Genomic DNA, 16,198 nt, shown 5'->3' on the forward strand with positions numbered 1-16,198 from the left:
ATGGGATATATTTGTTAATGGCCAGATGGGTCATGCTCAAGTGTATTTCAAAGTCTTCCAAGCAAATTTCTGAAGGCCTCACAAAAACCTTTAGAGTTTGGTTTGTAACTCTTTGCCTAAGTCAACAGCAATCTGCTCTTTAGTAAATCAGTACCTGTATTACTAGTGGCCCTAGTGGCTTGAATGACCTAAGATGGGTTCTCATTTTTCCCATTACATATATTGGGCAACTGAGTGTTTACCTGGCATTGACAAGTTTCCAGACATGAGAGACCTTACCATCTTTCTCTCAGCTATATAAATAAAGAGTCCAATGGTAAAAACTGGCTGAATTTCGATTTAGTGTAGATGACTGTTTCCACCTATTTTCTTCAGTTTTTTCCCCCCAATCTTCCCAATTTCATTCTTTCAGCTCCATTTTCTCATGATCTTTTCATACATACCTTTTTAACCAGAAGCCATTAGATGCTAGCAGCCAAAGTTTTTCCAAACTGGAAAAATGGGTTTTTAAAGCCAACATCATTAGGATTCTTCTATTACTGTGGAGGGTTCCTGACACTGTAGGGGTTCTATCCAATAAATCTCCTTGAGGAATCCCAGCACTATCAAAGACTCAGAAATAGCCGGGGTGATAAGGTTCTTTATTATTTAGAGATCAAAAATGCACAATTAGGACTCATATGTCATATGCCATTTCGTTTTGCAATCTTGACCTTAATTTCTAATAGAACAATTAAAACAAAACCAACTCTTTTAGCTCTTCTCCCCCCGCTCCAGGTAGAATCAAAGTAACTAGTGACCTGGGAAATATCTGAAAAGGGACCAAGCTAATTTTGCCTTTTTTACCTTAAGCAAAAAATACAAAGTAATTCATTGCAGAAAAGTGTTACTTCTGATTTCTTTTCATTGCAATATCTAGAATGACATACACATCTGTGCCATTCCACATCCATGTATAATATGCATGTAAAAATCAGAACACACTATTGATTCCGAGGCAAGCCAGAAGACCGTCTATAATGAACCTGTTACACATTCCACTTTCATGTCAATTTCATATTCAAACCCTGAAGGAATGGGGACCTATTAAACAGTTTCTTCTGCTATGATCTGGAACACCTTTCTAGAGAATTCAGAAACATTAAATAGTGGTGTGACCACTATTTGCACCACTTGTGCGCCTCTGCAAAACAGGATCATAAGAGGCACAACCTTTGTAAGCTCTAAATTAAAAAATTACAATTAGAAGGGACCTTTTATCATACCAGGAATGGGGAACATGTGACCTAGAGGCTGCAGGTTCCCCACCCCTAGGCCACATCATCCTCCTTTTCTCACAGATAAGGAAACTGAAGCCCGGAATTGGTTCAATGACATGTATCTATAAATCCAAATTTCTTCTGCTTCAAAAATGTAATCCTCAAACGCCTTCAACACAACACATTCGCTCCTCCAAATACATCTTAAAACAATACAAACTTGGAAAACAAAAGTATTTTGTATATTTAGGTTTACATTAAGTTAGGTAGGTAAAAAAAATATATTCTAACAACAAAATTTTCTGGAAGCTTGGAAATAAAATTCACATACACAAGGGTCCTTCATACAAAAACTTCTAACACAGTGCTACATAAGTAACTTTATAACAACTAACCTTCAACAAAATTTGTGCCCTCTGTGACATACTCCAGTAACTGGTCAAAGATGGCAGTAATCGTCTTTTTAGCCAACACAAAGTGCTTCAGTGGAGAAGTGGTTGTTTCAGCCATTTTTAACTGTGAAAAAGATAAATATTACCAAGATGGCTAAGGGAAAGGCAAGCACAAAGACTTCAGTATGGCTTAATAAAGCTATTAAAACATGTAAAATCCTTTTTTTGCTGGTGTGGAAATGTTCCAGCCACACGGCTAGTCCGGGTGGATACAAAGTCAAAAACGCACTGGTCCCTGACCTCAAAGAACTCCCATTCTAATGAACGAGACATCTAGAGATATCAATGAGATATCTAGAGTTACATAACAGATAAAAAGGTGATCTAGAGAGAAAGCAGGGCAGGGCAGAAAATGCTTCTGTTACAAGAGGCTGAGTTCCAAAGTACGGCCAGCCAATGTCTCCAATGTGCCAAACTTTGTGCCAACCATTGGGGGACATAAAGAAAGCAAAAAATGGTCCCTGCTCTCAAGGATCTCACAGTCTAATGGGGAGACAACACGCAAATAACTGTGGGAAACAAGTTATATACAGGGCAAACTGGACGCCGTCTCACAAGGTAGTACTAACATTACAGGGAAATCAGAAAAGGCTTCTTAGAGAACATTTTAGCTTCGACCTGAAGAACATCACGGAAGCTAGGAAGCAGAAATGAGGAGGGAGAGGATGGGAATGGAGGAAAGTCTGTGAGAAGTAATGGAGAACCTTTCTGTGCCAGGTCTTCCTCTCCCTCTATGCTATTTCCCTTGATGATCTCACCAACTTCCACAGATTCAATTATCATCTCAGGTCTATCTGTCCATCCCTACACTGTCTCCTGACCTACAGCCTCTGGTCTCCAAGTGCCTATTGGGCATACTGAACTAGATATCTCATAGGCATCTTAAATTCAATATGTCCAAAGTTAAACTCATCCTTCCCTCCAAAATTCTAAACTTTCCTATCTATTCCAGTTAAGGTCATATATATACAGGCTCAAAATCTATGCATCATGCTCTATCGCTTCTCTCTCTCCCTCCCCCGTATCCAATCTGTTGATAAGGCCTGTCAACTATATTGGTACTTCCCCTTCCCTCTCCTGACACTGCCACCACCCTGATGATAGGTCTCATCATGCCAAGGCTGTGACAGCTACCACAAGTCTCTCTTACTGCAGCCCCTCCTGTACTCAGCCATCAGACTCATCTGCCTAAAATGTAGTCTCATTGTATCATTTCTTCCCCTCCCCAATTCAAAAAACTCCAGTCACTCCCTGTCACCTCCAGGATCAAATATAAAATTCTGTTTGACATTCAAAGCCCTTCACAAATCTGGCCCTCTTACAACTACCAGATACTCTGCGACCCACTGACATGAGTCTGCTCCAGTTTTACTGTCCAGTTGTTTCAGTCAAGTCTGACTCTCCATGACCCCATGTGGGCTTTCTTGGAGTAATCTGCAATTTTCTTTTCTAGCTCATTTTACAGATGAAGAAGGCAAACAGAATTACACACTATCCAGAGACTTGGGAGACTTTCACTGACAGTCCTTCTTACTTGGAATTCCCTCCTTCCCCATCTCTATCTCCTGGATTACCTGGCCACCTGAGTCCCAGTTAAAATTCCACCTACAAGGAAGCCTTTCCCAATCTCTCTTAACTTTGGTGCCTTCCCTCTGTTGATCATGTCCAATATATCCCAGACAGAACTAGGCTTGTACATAGTTAATTGCATGTTGTCTCCCCATTAGATTGTAAGTTCCTTGAGAGCTGGGCCTGTCTTTTACCTTTCTTTTATTCCCAGCACATAACACAGTACTTGGCACACAACAGATGTTTAATGAGTGTTTCCTGACTGAGTGGAAGAGGTCAAATATAAAGTTCAAGGTTTAATTTCAAGTATTCAATTTATAACAAACATGAAGGAACATGTCTGTAGACCTCATCTGTAGCTGATGGCCAAAGGAGACCAGGTGTACGCTGGTGCTCCGCTCCACAGTGCCTACTGCTTCTGGACTTCAATACAAGCGAAGGCCCGGGATTTCATCAGAGTGAGTGGGTGGGTCCTCCCTCCTCCTTCCCTAGGCAGACTAGGTTACAAGGCCTTCCAGTGACAAGCCTCTACCAAGGTGGCCAACCTACAATCCATCTGTAACCTTTCCACCTTTGACAGCAGGAACTGTAGAAGCTTTCAATCTACTGTCCTAGCCTTTGAGAACACAGGACTAGACAGGACCTAATATTTGGAGTTAGATAAAGCCTTAGAGACCTGCTAGTCCAATCCTCTCATTTTAAAAATGAGAAAACTGGGTTGCAGGGAAGTGAAATGACTTGTCCCTGGTAACACAGGAAGTATCTGTAAGTGACTGGATTTGAACAGGTCTTCTGTCTACAAAGCCAGTGCTCTTTGTACTCTACAAAAGCAGGTCCTAGGGTAGAAGTGGAATGAAAAATATGAAGTTTCTTTCAATTACAACACCATGGCATAGAGAGTAGGAGGAAGAAGAGCAGGTCTGCCATTCCGGCTCTGCCCATGCTTGCATTGGGACAGGCAAGTCCCTGCCTCCCCACCCCCCTACCTCTTTAGATGTTACTTTCTTCAGCTCCAATGGGGCCAGACCTGATTGATGTTTTCTAGGGTTGGTCTATATTGTGAAGTAGTAAAAACAACAAAAATTTCACACTCACAGAGGAGTCTCAAGCAACTGGGTATGGGAAGAGAAAGAGAGGGAAGATGTGGAAAAAGGGTTTTATTTTTAGTTTATAGGGTTAAGGAGACCTTTCAGTCATAGAAATTTTAGCTAGATGCCAACCAGACCAGGTGATATTTAAGGTCCTTTTCCAGCTCCATGATTTTATTTTTTCCTTAAGCTATGGAGGATTCAAGAGAACATTTTCCCAATTTTTTTCAGGGTATCAGGAAATCTATATCAAAATTTACAAGAATTTAATTGTAATTAGGGCAGACAAAAAGTCCTCTGCCTTTTTTTAAACAGAATCTGGTGATCATTTTTCAATGCTATTATTTCTCTCCTAATGGGACTAATGGGGGGAAAAGTTGTCAAAGTAATTTTTTTAAAGACTACATTTATTTTTAAATGAGAGAAGTTTTAGAGAAAGCTGGGGAGTTATTTTTGTCAAGCTGGCTCTAATTCTCTCATAAGTTTTCTACTATAACCTTTTGTGATAAGAATTCATTTTAATTTTAATTCAGGAGACTTCAACTCATTAAAGGGCACTGGATAAGGTAGAAAACAAGTTAGTAAACAATAACTTATTCACAAAGTTTCTGAAAGGGGACAGGGCCTGCCTGGACAACTTTATTCCTGAGCCTTAGAAGCAACACAAGAAGGCAAATGACATTCACTTTTGTTACAAAAAACAAAACAAAACAAGGACAGTCAGGGAAAAAATGTAGTGAAGTTTAGAGTCAGTCCATTCACTGCTTCAAGGAATGTAAAAAGACTCTCTTGGCTTCTTCCCCACTGAAAAGTCACCAAGGGCAAATCCCTATCACTCAAGTCTAATTCTGGGCAGCAGAGGCAGAAATAAAAGCAGAATCACAGACAGATAAAGTTAGAAGGTGAAGTCCCTTCACAATCCCTTCAACAAAGAGATGAGGTTCTGGAGGAGACAGCGCTGCACTGGGTGACGACAGACTTACTACAGGACAAAGCTCCCCAACTAAGCTGCATTTTTAAGATCCCCTGGATAACCAAGGAATTCACAGGGAAAAGTAATCCCGTCCTCAAGAAGCTTACACTTTTCTGAGGAAATGGAGAAAGAGGAGGAGAACATGTAAACAGATACACGTATTCACATTTATTTTAAGGAGAGAGAATCACTAACCCCATGGGAGCACAGAAAGGCTTCCTTCCCATAGACCGGAGCACAAGAGCTGAACCCAGGCAGGGAAGGAGAGATTACAACATGTGCACAAAGGCAAAAGATGGCACAGATCCTCCGAGCTGGAACAGCATCCCAGATTTACAACTGGAACCACATTTAGAACTGGAATCTAAGAAATCAATTAGTCAAAAGTTTAGAGGCTGAAAGTTTAAAGGGGTGGATAAGAAACAGGTCAGAAACAAGGCAAGCAGGTTAAGGGCCTTGCCTGGAAACACTGGGTGGTTAAGCAGCAGGGCAAGTGTTTCAAATCAATTAAGCAGCCAACATTTGGGAAGTGGAGCCCAAGTCAGAGAAGTCACTTAAAAGCCTGCCCCCCCCACCCCGGCCTAGCTCGGGGACTTACTGAATGTCTCCTCTCGCTCAGCAGTAAAATGAGGTTAATCACAGCCCACCCTGGGCAAACCAGACAACATGGAAAGGGCCCTCAGGCAGCACGCAGGGGGCTCAGGGGCGGAGCACAGGGCCTGGACTAGGAAGCCCACCTCGGACCCCGCCTCGCCGCAAGACCCTGGACAAGTCACTTAACCGCGTGCCAAGGCTTCGCCAAGCTCGGCATCCGTGCAAACTGAACCCACCCGGTACCTCTGGGAGCTGGGCCAAGCCCCTTCGACTCCCCGGGCCTCCGGGACTGGGCCCAGGACCAGAAACAGAACCGTGACCAGAACTCGGGCCCGGGCCTCGGGAGCCTCTCGCGGCTCGCTCTGAGGTCCGACCACTCTGCCACCACGCCCCCGGGAGGGGCTCATCGAGCTAGCCGAGCCCAGGGGAGGCCGGGCCTGGGAGGGGGGGGGGCCCGACTGACCCAGGCCCCAACGGCCCTCCCGAGGCGCCCGCCCCGCCCCCCGCCAGGTGCCAGCGGCGCCCCTCCCTCCACCCACTCCCACACGGGACCGCGGCGGGGGGGGGGGGGGGGAGGGAAGAGACCCGTCACAGAGCGCCCGTGGTCGAAACGGGGATCGGAGACGGGGGACGGCGGTGGGGCCTGACCTGGGGCGGCTCGCCCGGCCCTATTCGTAGCACGGGAACCGCAGCTTCGCCGCTCCACGGGTCCCGACGAGCCTCATCCTCCCGCGCCGGGAAAAGTCGAGGCCCGGCTAAGGGGCGGGGCGGAGGAGGCGGCCTAGGTCGGGGAAGGGCGGGGCGAAGACCGGAAGGGGCAGAGCGGCTTCCGGCCCCACCGCCCGAGTCCGGGCTCTAGGTGGTCCTAGCGGCGGAAGTGCGCGGCCTTTTGGGCGCCATATTTGCTGAGGGCGGAAAAAGGGCAGCGTCTCCTCGGGACTCCCTGCCAAGTGACCCTGACTGTGGGGGGCGGGACCTGACGTCATGTTCCCTCTTAGTCCGTGGCCGGAGCCAGCGAACGCTGGGAGTGAGTCACGGGACGACTCAGGGGGCGGAGTCAGGGGGGGGATCTCGGCGGTCCTCCCAAAGAGATATCTCTTTCCCGCTTCTAGCTACCCGTGGCTTTCCAGCTGGGGAACTCACTACTACGGAAGCACTAGAAAGTTTCTCGGGGCTTCACTTTCCCTTGAACTAGCCTGAGGCCTCTTGCACGGCGCAGCCCTTCCAGTTAAGGGAGCGCCCAGGATGGGGGCCGACCTTGGAGCCCCCGGGCCGGATGCTGACCTTGAGCAGTTCGCTTGACCTCCGGGCTTCGTCCTCTGTAACAGGAAGGGGTTGGACCTGTTGGGTCCCTTCCAGGCCTCAATCTGTGCTCTTGGGAACCGTCCCAGCCCGTCTGCCACTTGTGGTGGGGGAGGGGGAGGGAGGAGGGGACCAGGGCAGCCCCCGAGGGGAGGGGGCGGCGGGCCGAGGCCTGAGGGGAGGCGAGCCGAGGTGAGCGCGGCCGCCGCCCCCAGGACTCCGGGCCGATGTTAAGGCCCGATTACCGGCCTAACGAACGCGTTCCGCACCGCTCCCCTTTCCAGGAATACTTGCATTTCCAGCGTCGTCCCTCCTAGCTAAGGAAAGGCACTTAACTGGCTTCCCACTTGGAAAAGTCAGCCCCTAGAAAGGACCTTGCGCAGGGAATGTCCTCGGAAGAGCTCGTGCCATGTGATTGCCTAATTTTGAAACACCCAAACAATCAGCCCTGGTGATCGGGGTGGGTAGAGGAAAACAGGCCATGAATGCAGCCCTTTTTTTCTACCAACCCGGAACGTCCCGTCCCACCAGAAAAGGAAAAGTTCTGGGAAGCTAGCACGGAGCCCAAGGGCGCACCTGAGGACGCCGAGGGCCGGGAGCCCACGGGTGCCCCGCTCCGGCTCCGAGAGAAGAGCTCCGAACTTCTCCGCCTAGGACTTAGATTTTAAAAGCTGACTTCTCCCCCGCCTGAAAACTGGAACCTTGGAAAAACCCCACTTAAATGCACAATTAAAATATACGTACCTTGAGGGATACCTGGGAGGAGAAGAGCAGACCTTTTCCCCCAGAAAATTCAAAGCGCTTTTTAAAAGCAACTTTCTCTTTCGCCCATCTAGAATGTGAGCTTGAGTTCCATCTTCTGCCCCTGCATGCTAGACATGTGATAGCTAAAAACATTTTATTACCCAGGAATAATTCCTTTTATTCAAGCGAACAAACTGGCCCTCCCAGAGCCCATTGTAAAGGGAATTTTAATCACATTAATAAATCCCAAGGAGTTTGCAATCGAATTGAAAAGAAGGAATAAAACTAGTTCTAGGTTGTATGACACCAATATGTACTTTTAGAAATTCGGAGATCTTAGATATCACTATGGCTGTGATGGGGTACAGTCTCTGGGATCCTTCTTGAATCTTCCCACTTCATCTGGTCTTTCATAGGCATATCTGTCACCCTTAACCTAGCCTGGTCCTCCTTTGTTATCTCTGGATTGCCCCACCTGCTTCCCACCCTAGCCCGCCAGGGTCTGCTATCTCCTGATTGCCTCCAGCTGTTTCCATCCTTTGACCTGTCATCCCAGTCCCATTAAGGTCCTCCTTGGACTTCTCCTGCAGACCCTCCGTAAACCCCTCCTTCCATCACCCTAGACTACCAGACCACCCCCAGATCCCTTCTACAGTCTTTTCTGTATTTAAGTTCTATCTTGCCTCCGTGAAGGCACTTAAATTTAATCCAGCTCAGACTCTGTCTAACTGAGATGATATCTGACCCGCTAGTTAATACAAGTGTTACAAATGCTTAGGCTCCTTAAGAGTCAAGTCAATATGGCAATTCTTTAATAAATTTTGTTTTTCTTTGGCTTTAAGAAGGCTAATTTCAGGGTCCCCCAACACCCTTCAGACCTCAACATTCCCACAGTCTTTATAAAAGGTCCACAGTCTGTATAAAAGGTTCATCGTGCCCCCTCCATTAATAAGTTGCTTAGATTCTTAAAATCTGGCCAACAGTGCAGACTCACTAGGAATCTCGCCTACTCCAACAAATGTTTTAATAAAACTTATCTCTGACTAAAAGAAGGCTTGAGTCAAATTTTTTCAAGGGAGACTTGCACCTTTTGCCTTTGAATTTCAAGGGTTCTCGGCACCTCTGGAATGCAACAGTCTGAGTCTATTCTCCCCAGGGACCCTGTGTTCAAGTGGATTTTTTTCTAACTCCTTTTCTTGCTACAACTTTTCAGTAAATCTCTTTCCTAAAAGCAGATGGAATTCAACTGACTGCTAGTTTTTCATTGTTTTGATTACATTTTATTGCTTCTTAATATCTCTTGGAGTCATTAGCTTCCGCTTGCCTGATTCTAATTTTTAAGGAATTACTTTCTTCATTGAGCTTTTGTACCTCTTTTTCCATTTGGCCAATTCTAGCTTTAAAGGCATTTTCCTCTTCATTTGTATTTTTGTGCCTTTTATCCCATTTGGTCTATTCTGCTTTTTAAGGTGTTATTTATTTCAGTATTTTTTATGCCTCCTTCACCACTCTTGACTCTTTTTTCATGATCACTCTCATTTCTTTTCCCATTTTTTCATCTGTCTCTCTTATTTGATTTTTAAAATCCTTTTTTGATCTCTTCCGTAGCTTGAGACCAATTCACATTTTTCTTTGAGGCTTTGGATATAGCAGTTTGGTTTTGCTGTCTTCTTCTGAGTTTGTGTTTAAAGTTGGGCTCTGTCCTGGGGCGGAGGTGATAATATCTCAAGCTTCAGGTTTTTTGTACAGTTATTTTCGCAGCTAGTTGTGGGGGTCTGTAAGGTTTCAGTTATTCCAAGTTGGTATGATCTAAGGAGAGGTGTGTTTACTACTCTTCTGGTCTGTGAGCAACCACAAGCATTCTTTTCTGCCCTGGAACTGTGAACAGGGTCTCCACTCGCCTGTGGCCACAAGTTCTGTATGCTAGTGCTCCTCCTTGCCCTGGGTCTGTGGCCCAAAAGTAACAGAATCCTGCACCCAGTGCCAGTAAAGGGACCTCTGCAATCTCCTTCTGATCAATTGTCTGACCCCTTCCCAGTTTGTAGCCTGAGAGCTCAAGAGCTCTGGAAACAGCTCCTGCTATTACCACTGCTGATTCACTCACCCCCAAGGCTTACTTCTGGTTTGTTGACTGTGCTAGTATAGATGTGCTTCACTATCACCTCAGTGTGAAAGACCTTTCCTTCCAACCTTCTACATTGTCTTGGGCTGAAAAATTATTTTACCCCATCCTTTAATGGGTTCTGCCTCTCCAGAATTTGTTTTGAGACATTATTTAAAATTATTCAGAGGAAAATTTGGGAAAGCTCTGGGGAGTCCCTATCTTTTCTCCCCTGTCTTGGCTCCACCCCCTAATTGATTGATAATATGGAATACAGTGGGGGTTAAGTACTGAAAGCTCCAACTCCTTGTGGTTACACATAGAACCTTTGGAAAAGCAGTCATCAGCACCTTTGGGGACCCCAACTTGTCTCTGTAAGTAAAGGTCAAGAGAGTGAGCCCAAGGTTATGTTCCCTACTCCAATGTCTCATTCCATCAAGTCTCAATAACACTTATAGGGAAAAGGTTGCCTCCTTGCATTAGAACCTCAAGTTCATCTTGCTAATTGACTAACTTGAGTGGTTCCCTATTTCCTCTAAGATAAACAACTTCTGTTCGGCATTTTAAACTATTCATAATCTAGCTACAGTTACCAATGGAGACTAGTTGTATATTACTCCCCATCAAAAACTCTACCTAAGCAGTTCTGTTTGAATTCTCTAAATAAGACGTTATCTCCTGACTTTCAACTCTCATACTCTCCCATGTCTGAAATGCTCTTATCCTCCCCTTTGTCTCCTGCAAACCTTTGTTGTTTGTTTTTTAATTTGTGTCAGACTCTTCATGACCCCATTTGGAGTTTTCTTGGTAGAGGTACTGGAGCGGTATGCCATTTCCCTCTCCAGCTCATTTTACAGATGAGAAAACTGAGGCAAATTGGGTTAAGTGACTGCTAGGGGCACACAGCTAGTAAGTGTCTGAGGCTGGATATGAACTCAGGCTTTCCTAACTTCAGGCCCGGTACTCTACCACTGTGCTGTGTAGGTGCCCTAATTTCTTAAATTCAGGAAGGAAAGAAGGAACAAGTATTTATTAAGTCAGGCCTTATGCTAAATTCTGGTAATACAAATGCAAACAAAAAGAAAGACTATCCTGACATCAAGGAGATCAAATTCTATTGAGAAAACAACATACAAAGGGAGCTGACTGGGGCAGGAGATAGGGTTTGGCAGTTTTGATTGTCCTGTCTTGCCTGTGAATACATTTTATCTCCTAACCAAATTTAAATTTTTGGAGGGGACTACCTCACCTGAATTTATATCCTTCTCTGCTTCCAGCTCCAGACTTAAGATCCTATGATTAAGATTTAAAGTCTCTTTAAGAAAGAGTCTTTAAAGATTGGCCAGGTGCAAGGAAACACAATCTCACCAGTCCTTGTTACATATATGCCATCCTTGGAAAGGAGCCGGTTATTCCTAAGTGTGGCCCACAAGCCCTAATCCCATTCTGAGATACCATCTGAATTAACTGTTCTCACCTCACTTCTGCCTGGTAGGGAGGTCAGCTTGTACTTTGGAGTGGTTGACTGGCCTTGGCAGAAGTTCAGACATTGCATATTATGTGAACCAAACCACCATGGACCATAAGCCACTGAGTCTGTCCTACTTGGAACAATCATCCTTCATTTTCAACCAGTTTTCTACCATCTTCCTCTTCTCTTCTTGCTCTCATAACCGATCAGTACTCTCATGGCCTCTGTGAGTAGTAGTAGTAGTAGTAGCTGCCTTCCTTCCTTCCTTCCTTCCTTCCTTCCTTCCTTCCTTCCTTCCTTCCTTCCTTCCTTCCTTCCTTCCCCAAAGGAATGTAAATTTCGATTTCTTGGGGTTTACCACCTAGATTTGTTTTCTTAAGGACCGGGAGTTAAACCCAAATCATTGGCTCTCCTTACTTGGCCAACAATAAGTCCCAGGTCAAGCCCTGACTTGGTCATTGTTTGGCCCCTGATTGACACAGAGTGAATGTAAATAGTAATTGTTTTTATTTTGTCCACAAACCCTGAGGTTATTCTCTCCCGGATCATTTTTTTTTTTAATAAGTAAAAGAGGCCATTCTATGCTTCATTTCTTACCTGTCTTCAATCACTGAATGGGCATTGCCCCAGTCAAACAGAGACTTGTTAAAGACCTTAGCTGAAAAAGGCTAAGCCCTCCCACTGCATCCATGACCATCTCTAGTTATCGTGATTTATATCTTGTCACTGGAACCAGGTGGCTCCAGAGGAGAAAGTGAGACTGGTGACTTTGCACAGCCCTGCCTCACTTAAATCCAATTCACCTGCATGTCATGGTATCACCTCCCTGATGTCACCGTCCTTTTCGAGATCGAGATCAAAGAACAAACAACAAACAACCTGGTCCACTACCTATGATCGTGTCTTCCTTTACCATAATTCCCTTCCCTGTTCACTACCCCCCTCTATATATTATCTCTCCAATTAAGATGTAAGGTCCTAGAGGACCAGAACTGTCTTACTTTTGTCTTTGAACTCTTTGTGCCTGGGACCTCATTGTTGTATGCCTGTGAAACCTGGACAGTCAGCCAGTGCCATGCCAGGAAACGGAATCACTTCCATTTGAATTGTCTTGGGAAGATTCTGAAGATTACCTCGTAGGAACTGAGGTCCTTACTCGAACTAAACTGCCAAGCATTCAAACGCTGCTTCAGAGAGCGCAACTCTGATGGGCTGGTCACGTTGTTTGAATGCAAAATGTACGATTGCCAAAAAGACTATTTTATGGAGAACTCACACAGGGCAAGTGATCGCATGGTGGTCAGGAGAAGAGATACAAGGACAATCTCAAGGTCTCTCTCAAGAACTTTGGAATTGATGGTGTGCCACGGGAGACACTGGCACAGGACCAACCAGCATGGTGTGCCCACATCAGAAACAGTGCTGTGCTCCATGAGCAAAGCAGAATTGAAACAGCTCAGATGTTCACATGGACTATGTGTGACCTCGGATGAGTCACTTGATCGCTGTCTGCCTCAGTTTCTTCAGCTGTAAAATGGTGATAATAATAGCACCTACTTCCCAAGGTTGTTGTGAGAACCAAAAGAGATAATATTTGTAAAGTGCTTTGAAAACTTTCAGTTGCTCTTTAAATGTTTCCTTCCCTTTCTTTCTTCTTTCCTTCCTTCCCTCCCTCAGTAACCATGTAATACAAACCATGCTTGAAAAAGTTATTATAATATGCCCCTAAAGTAATCAACTAGCTTTTGCTTGAAGATCTTCACTGAAGTAACCCATGACCTCCCATGGCAACCCATTCCATTTTTGGATAGCTCAAATTATTAAGAAGTTTTTTCTTTTTCTTACCTCAAATCTAAATTTGCCCCTTTGCAACATCTATCCCTTGTTCCAAGTTCTTTCTTGTGGGATCAAAGTCCTCCTCTTCAGGTCCTTTACCTTCTGCTTCTGCTCTTGTCCTTACCCTTTTCCACCTCCATTTCTAGTCAACTTCATTCTGCTCAAGTCCTCCTCCCATGGAAATCAGAAGTATTTCAAGGGCCAGTCCATTAAAAGTACAGAGAATGAGCAGAGGGCACCAAGCTTTGGATAATACTCATAGCTCAAAGTGTTTCCCTATGAGGTGGGTAGTACCATTGTTATCATCTCCATTTTACAACTGAGGAACCTGAAAGTAAGAGATTAAGTCAATTGCCTACTATGGTCTGACAATCAGTAAGGGTTCAGTAAGCTATAGAACCCAGCTTTTTTACTTCTAACTCCATTGTCTTTTCTCTCAAACCACCAATTCTACGAGAAAAGGATTCTCATCTGAGGTGAGAGAAATGATTATTTCTCTCATATTAATTACCAATTATTGAATTAGGATTAATGTTTGTCACCTTTCTGTTTTCTCATTCAGAAATCAGACCCTGCAGATTATTCAACCAGACTTTGAAGGGCAAGACTGATAATAAGATGAAATCTTGGGCAAAACTCACCCACCTGGGAAAACTTAGATCTGATCAAAAGTTAAAAAAGTTCTAGTCTAGGTGAACTGGTGAATTCTGACCCATTATGTTTTAGTCAGACAGGTCTGAGTGAAAGTGGATCCCCCTTTTATCTAGATTGCCCTAGACTGGGGTGGTCTGGGAAGAGATAAGTCTCTTTGTCCAAGACTGAGTGATCAGTCATATCCCTCAGCCCTATTAGAATAAACCCACCTCTCATTATAATATTCATTCTCTTATTGGTTTAACAATCAGAGTTGACTGATGCCTGTCAGGAATACTTGCTCTTCCAAGGGCATACAAGCTATCAGAGATCTGTCATATGTCATTTTTGGTTTACAAGAGATAGCCAAATGATGGCAATTTTGTTAATTACTTACTAGCCATACTTAACAACATGATTAATTACTCTGACATTATGTCTTTCAAACTTCTCATACATCATAGTTGGAAGAAGTAGACTCATGGATCAAGGGATCAGCTCATGGTCACAAAAGCAAATGAGCTGTGAAGCTAGAATTCAAATTCTTTCAGTTGGACATCCCTTCTTTTATACCATGCTGCCTCTCACAGTAACAAACCTTATTTTGAGATAAAATGCATTTTTCAAAGTTGATTTTCCCTTTAAGAGAAATGGAGACACAGTAAGTTCCCATTCTTGGGAATTGGCTTCTTCCTTCACAAATACTTTTGTCCATCATCCTGGCATGTTATCATCAGTCACCAAACATTTATTAAGCACCTATTCCAGGCACTAGTACTGAGGACACAAAGTTCCTTCCCTCAAAGTGCTCCCATGCTAACAGCAGAGATGATGGATAAATAAAGAGGTAATATGAACTATGTACAGGATGAATAGAAGGTAATCAGGGGAAGGCACTAGCAGTGAGGAAGACATGGAAATGCCTCCTGTGGAAAGTGGGATTTGAGCTGAGTCTTGAAGGAAGGCAGAGATAGGAACGGGGAGCATTTCAGGAACTGGTGAGCCAATGAAAAGGCACAAAATTAGGCAATGGAGTGCCATAAACAACAATTAGCAAGGTAACCAGTGTTGTTGGGTCATAGAAGTACATGGAGGGGAATAAGGTATAAGAAGACTGATTTAGAAAGGATTTGAAATGATAGAGGATTTTATATTCAATCCTAGATGTAGTAGGGAGCCACTGAGTTTATGGCGTGTATGATGGGGGTGGAAGGTGACACTGAACATGGTGAGACCTAAGTTTTAATAAAATTAGGGCAGAGGTGGGGCAGAGCCAAGATGGTGGACTAGAAAGACACACTTACGCAGGGTCCTCCCCACAGCCCATAAAATACCTATCGAGAGGGACTCTCAACAAATTCTGGAGCAGCAGAAGTGGAGAACAACAGAGTGGAGATTTCCAGCCCACAGTGACCTGAAAGGCCCACAGAAATGTTGGTTGTGCTGGACATGGAGCCAAGTGCAGAGCGCAGCCCAGCCTTGGCCTAGCGGCGTGGTGCTACCAGACTCTGGGAGGAGGATACCTCTGGAACGGAATCTCCAGTCTCAGTAGCAGGGCCTCAGATCCCTCAGCCTACAGGTGCCAAAGGTCAGTGATGGGGTTTAATCAGCAGGCTAGGAAGGGAGAAGAGCTTTCCCATAGCTCTGGCAGCACACAGCAGCCACAGTGCCTGCACAGCAGCCCATACAGAAGCTCCATTGTTGGAGCGTAAAAACCCCCGGGGGCATTGAAGAGCTGAGTCTTGCCTGCCCCCTGGGTGGAGGCCATGTCCTAGCTGGTCTTTGTCTCACACTGAATGGCTGCCCTGCCCATTCAGATTATCTGAAAATCAACCCCCAGTGCTGACTTGGGAACTGGAGGCCAAGTGGCTGTGGAGAGGTATCCGCTAAGATTCTGGGCATAAAAATCCCTCTCTGCGTCCAGACCAGTACATGCTTGATTGTGCCACCTTGGAGGAACTGAGATTTCACAGATTCCCAGAGTATACCCTACTCTTGACAAAGGACCCAAAAATCAAGTAACTGGTTGGGAAAATGCCCAAAAAAGGGGAAAAAAATAAGACCACAGAAGGCAGGCTACATTCTTGGTGAACAGATATCTCCTCCTATCCTTTCTGATGAGGAAGAACAATGCTTACCATCAGGGAAAGACATAAAAGTCAAGGCTTCTATATCC

The 16,198-nt window shown here is 44.9% G+C and overlaps 1 protein-coding gene across 4 annotated transcripts in view; it reads right to left on the reverse strand.

The window, feature by feature from the left end:
• MFN1 (mitofusin 1) overlaps positions 1-6,887 on the reverse strand; it is a 33,456-nt gene extending 26,569 nt beyond the window's left edge. Inside the window, exons 1-3 of one of the 4 annotated variants that reach the window (XM_072618419.1) lie at positions 6,584-6,692; positions 5,537-5,705; positions 1,655-1,775 (exon numbers count right to left, since the gene is read on the reverse strand). In XM_072618419.1, coding sequence (XP_072474520.1) covers positions 1,655-1,769 — 115 coding nt within the window. In that variant the 5' untranslated portion in view covers positions 1,770-1,775; positions 5,537-5,705; positions 6,584-6,692. Of the gene's footprint in view, positions 1-1,654; positions 1,776-5,536; positions 5,706-5,939; positions 6,350-6,583 lie in introns of those variants that run through there. The other 3 variants (XM_072618420.1, XM_072618418.1, XM_072618421.1) reach the window with 3 other exon arrangements.
• Between the last annotated feature and the right edge of the window lie 9,311 nt (positions 6,888-16,198).

Source organism: Notamacropus eugenii, chromosome 6, assembly GCF_028372415.1.
Source record: "Notamacropus eugenii isolate mMacEug1 chromosome 6, mMacEug1.pri_v2, whole genome shotgun sequence".
NCBI classification, from domain to species: Eukaryota; Metazoa; Chordata; class Mammalia; order Diprotodontia; family Macropodidae; genus Notamacropus; species Notamacropus eugenii.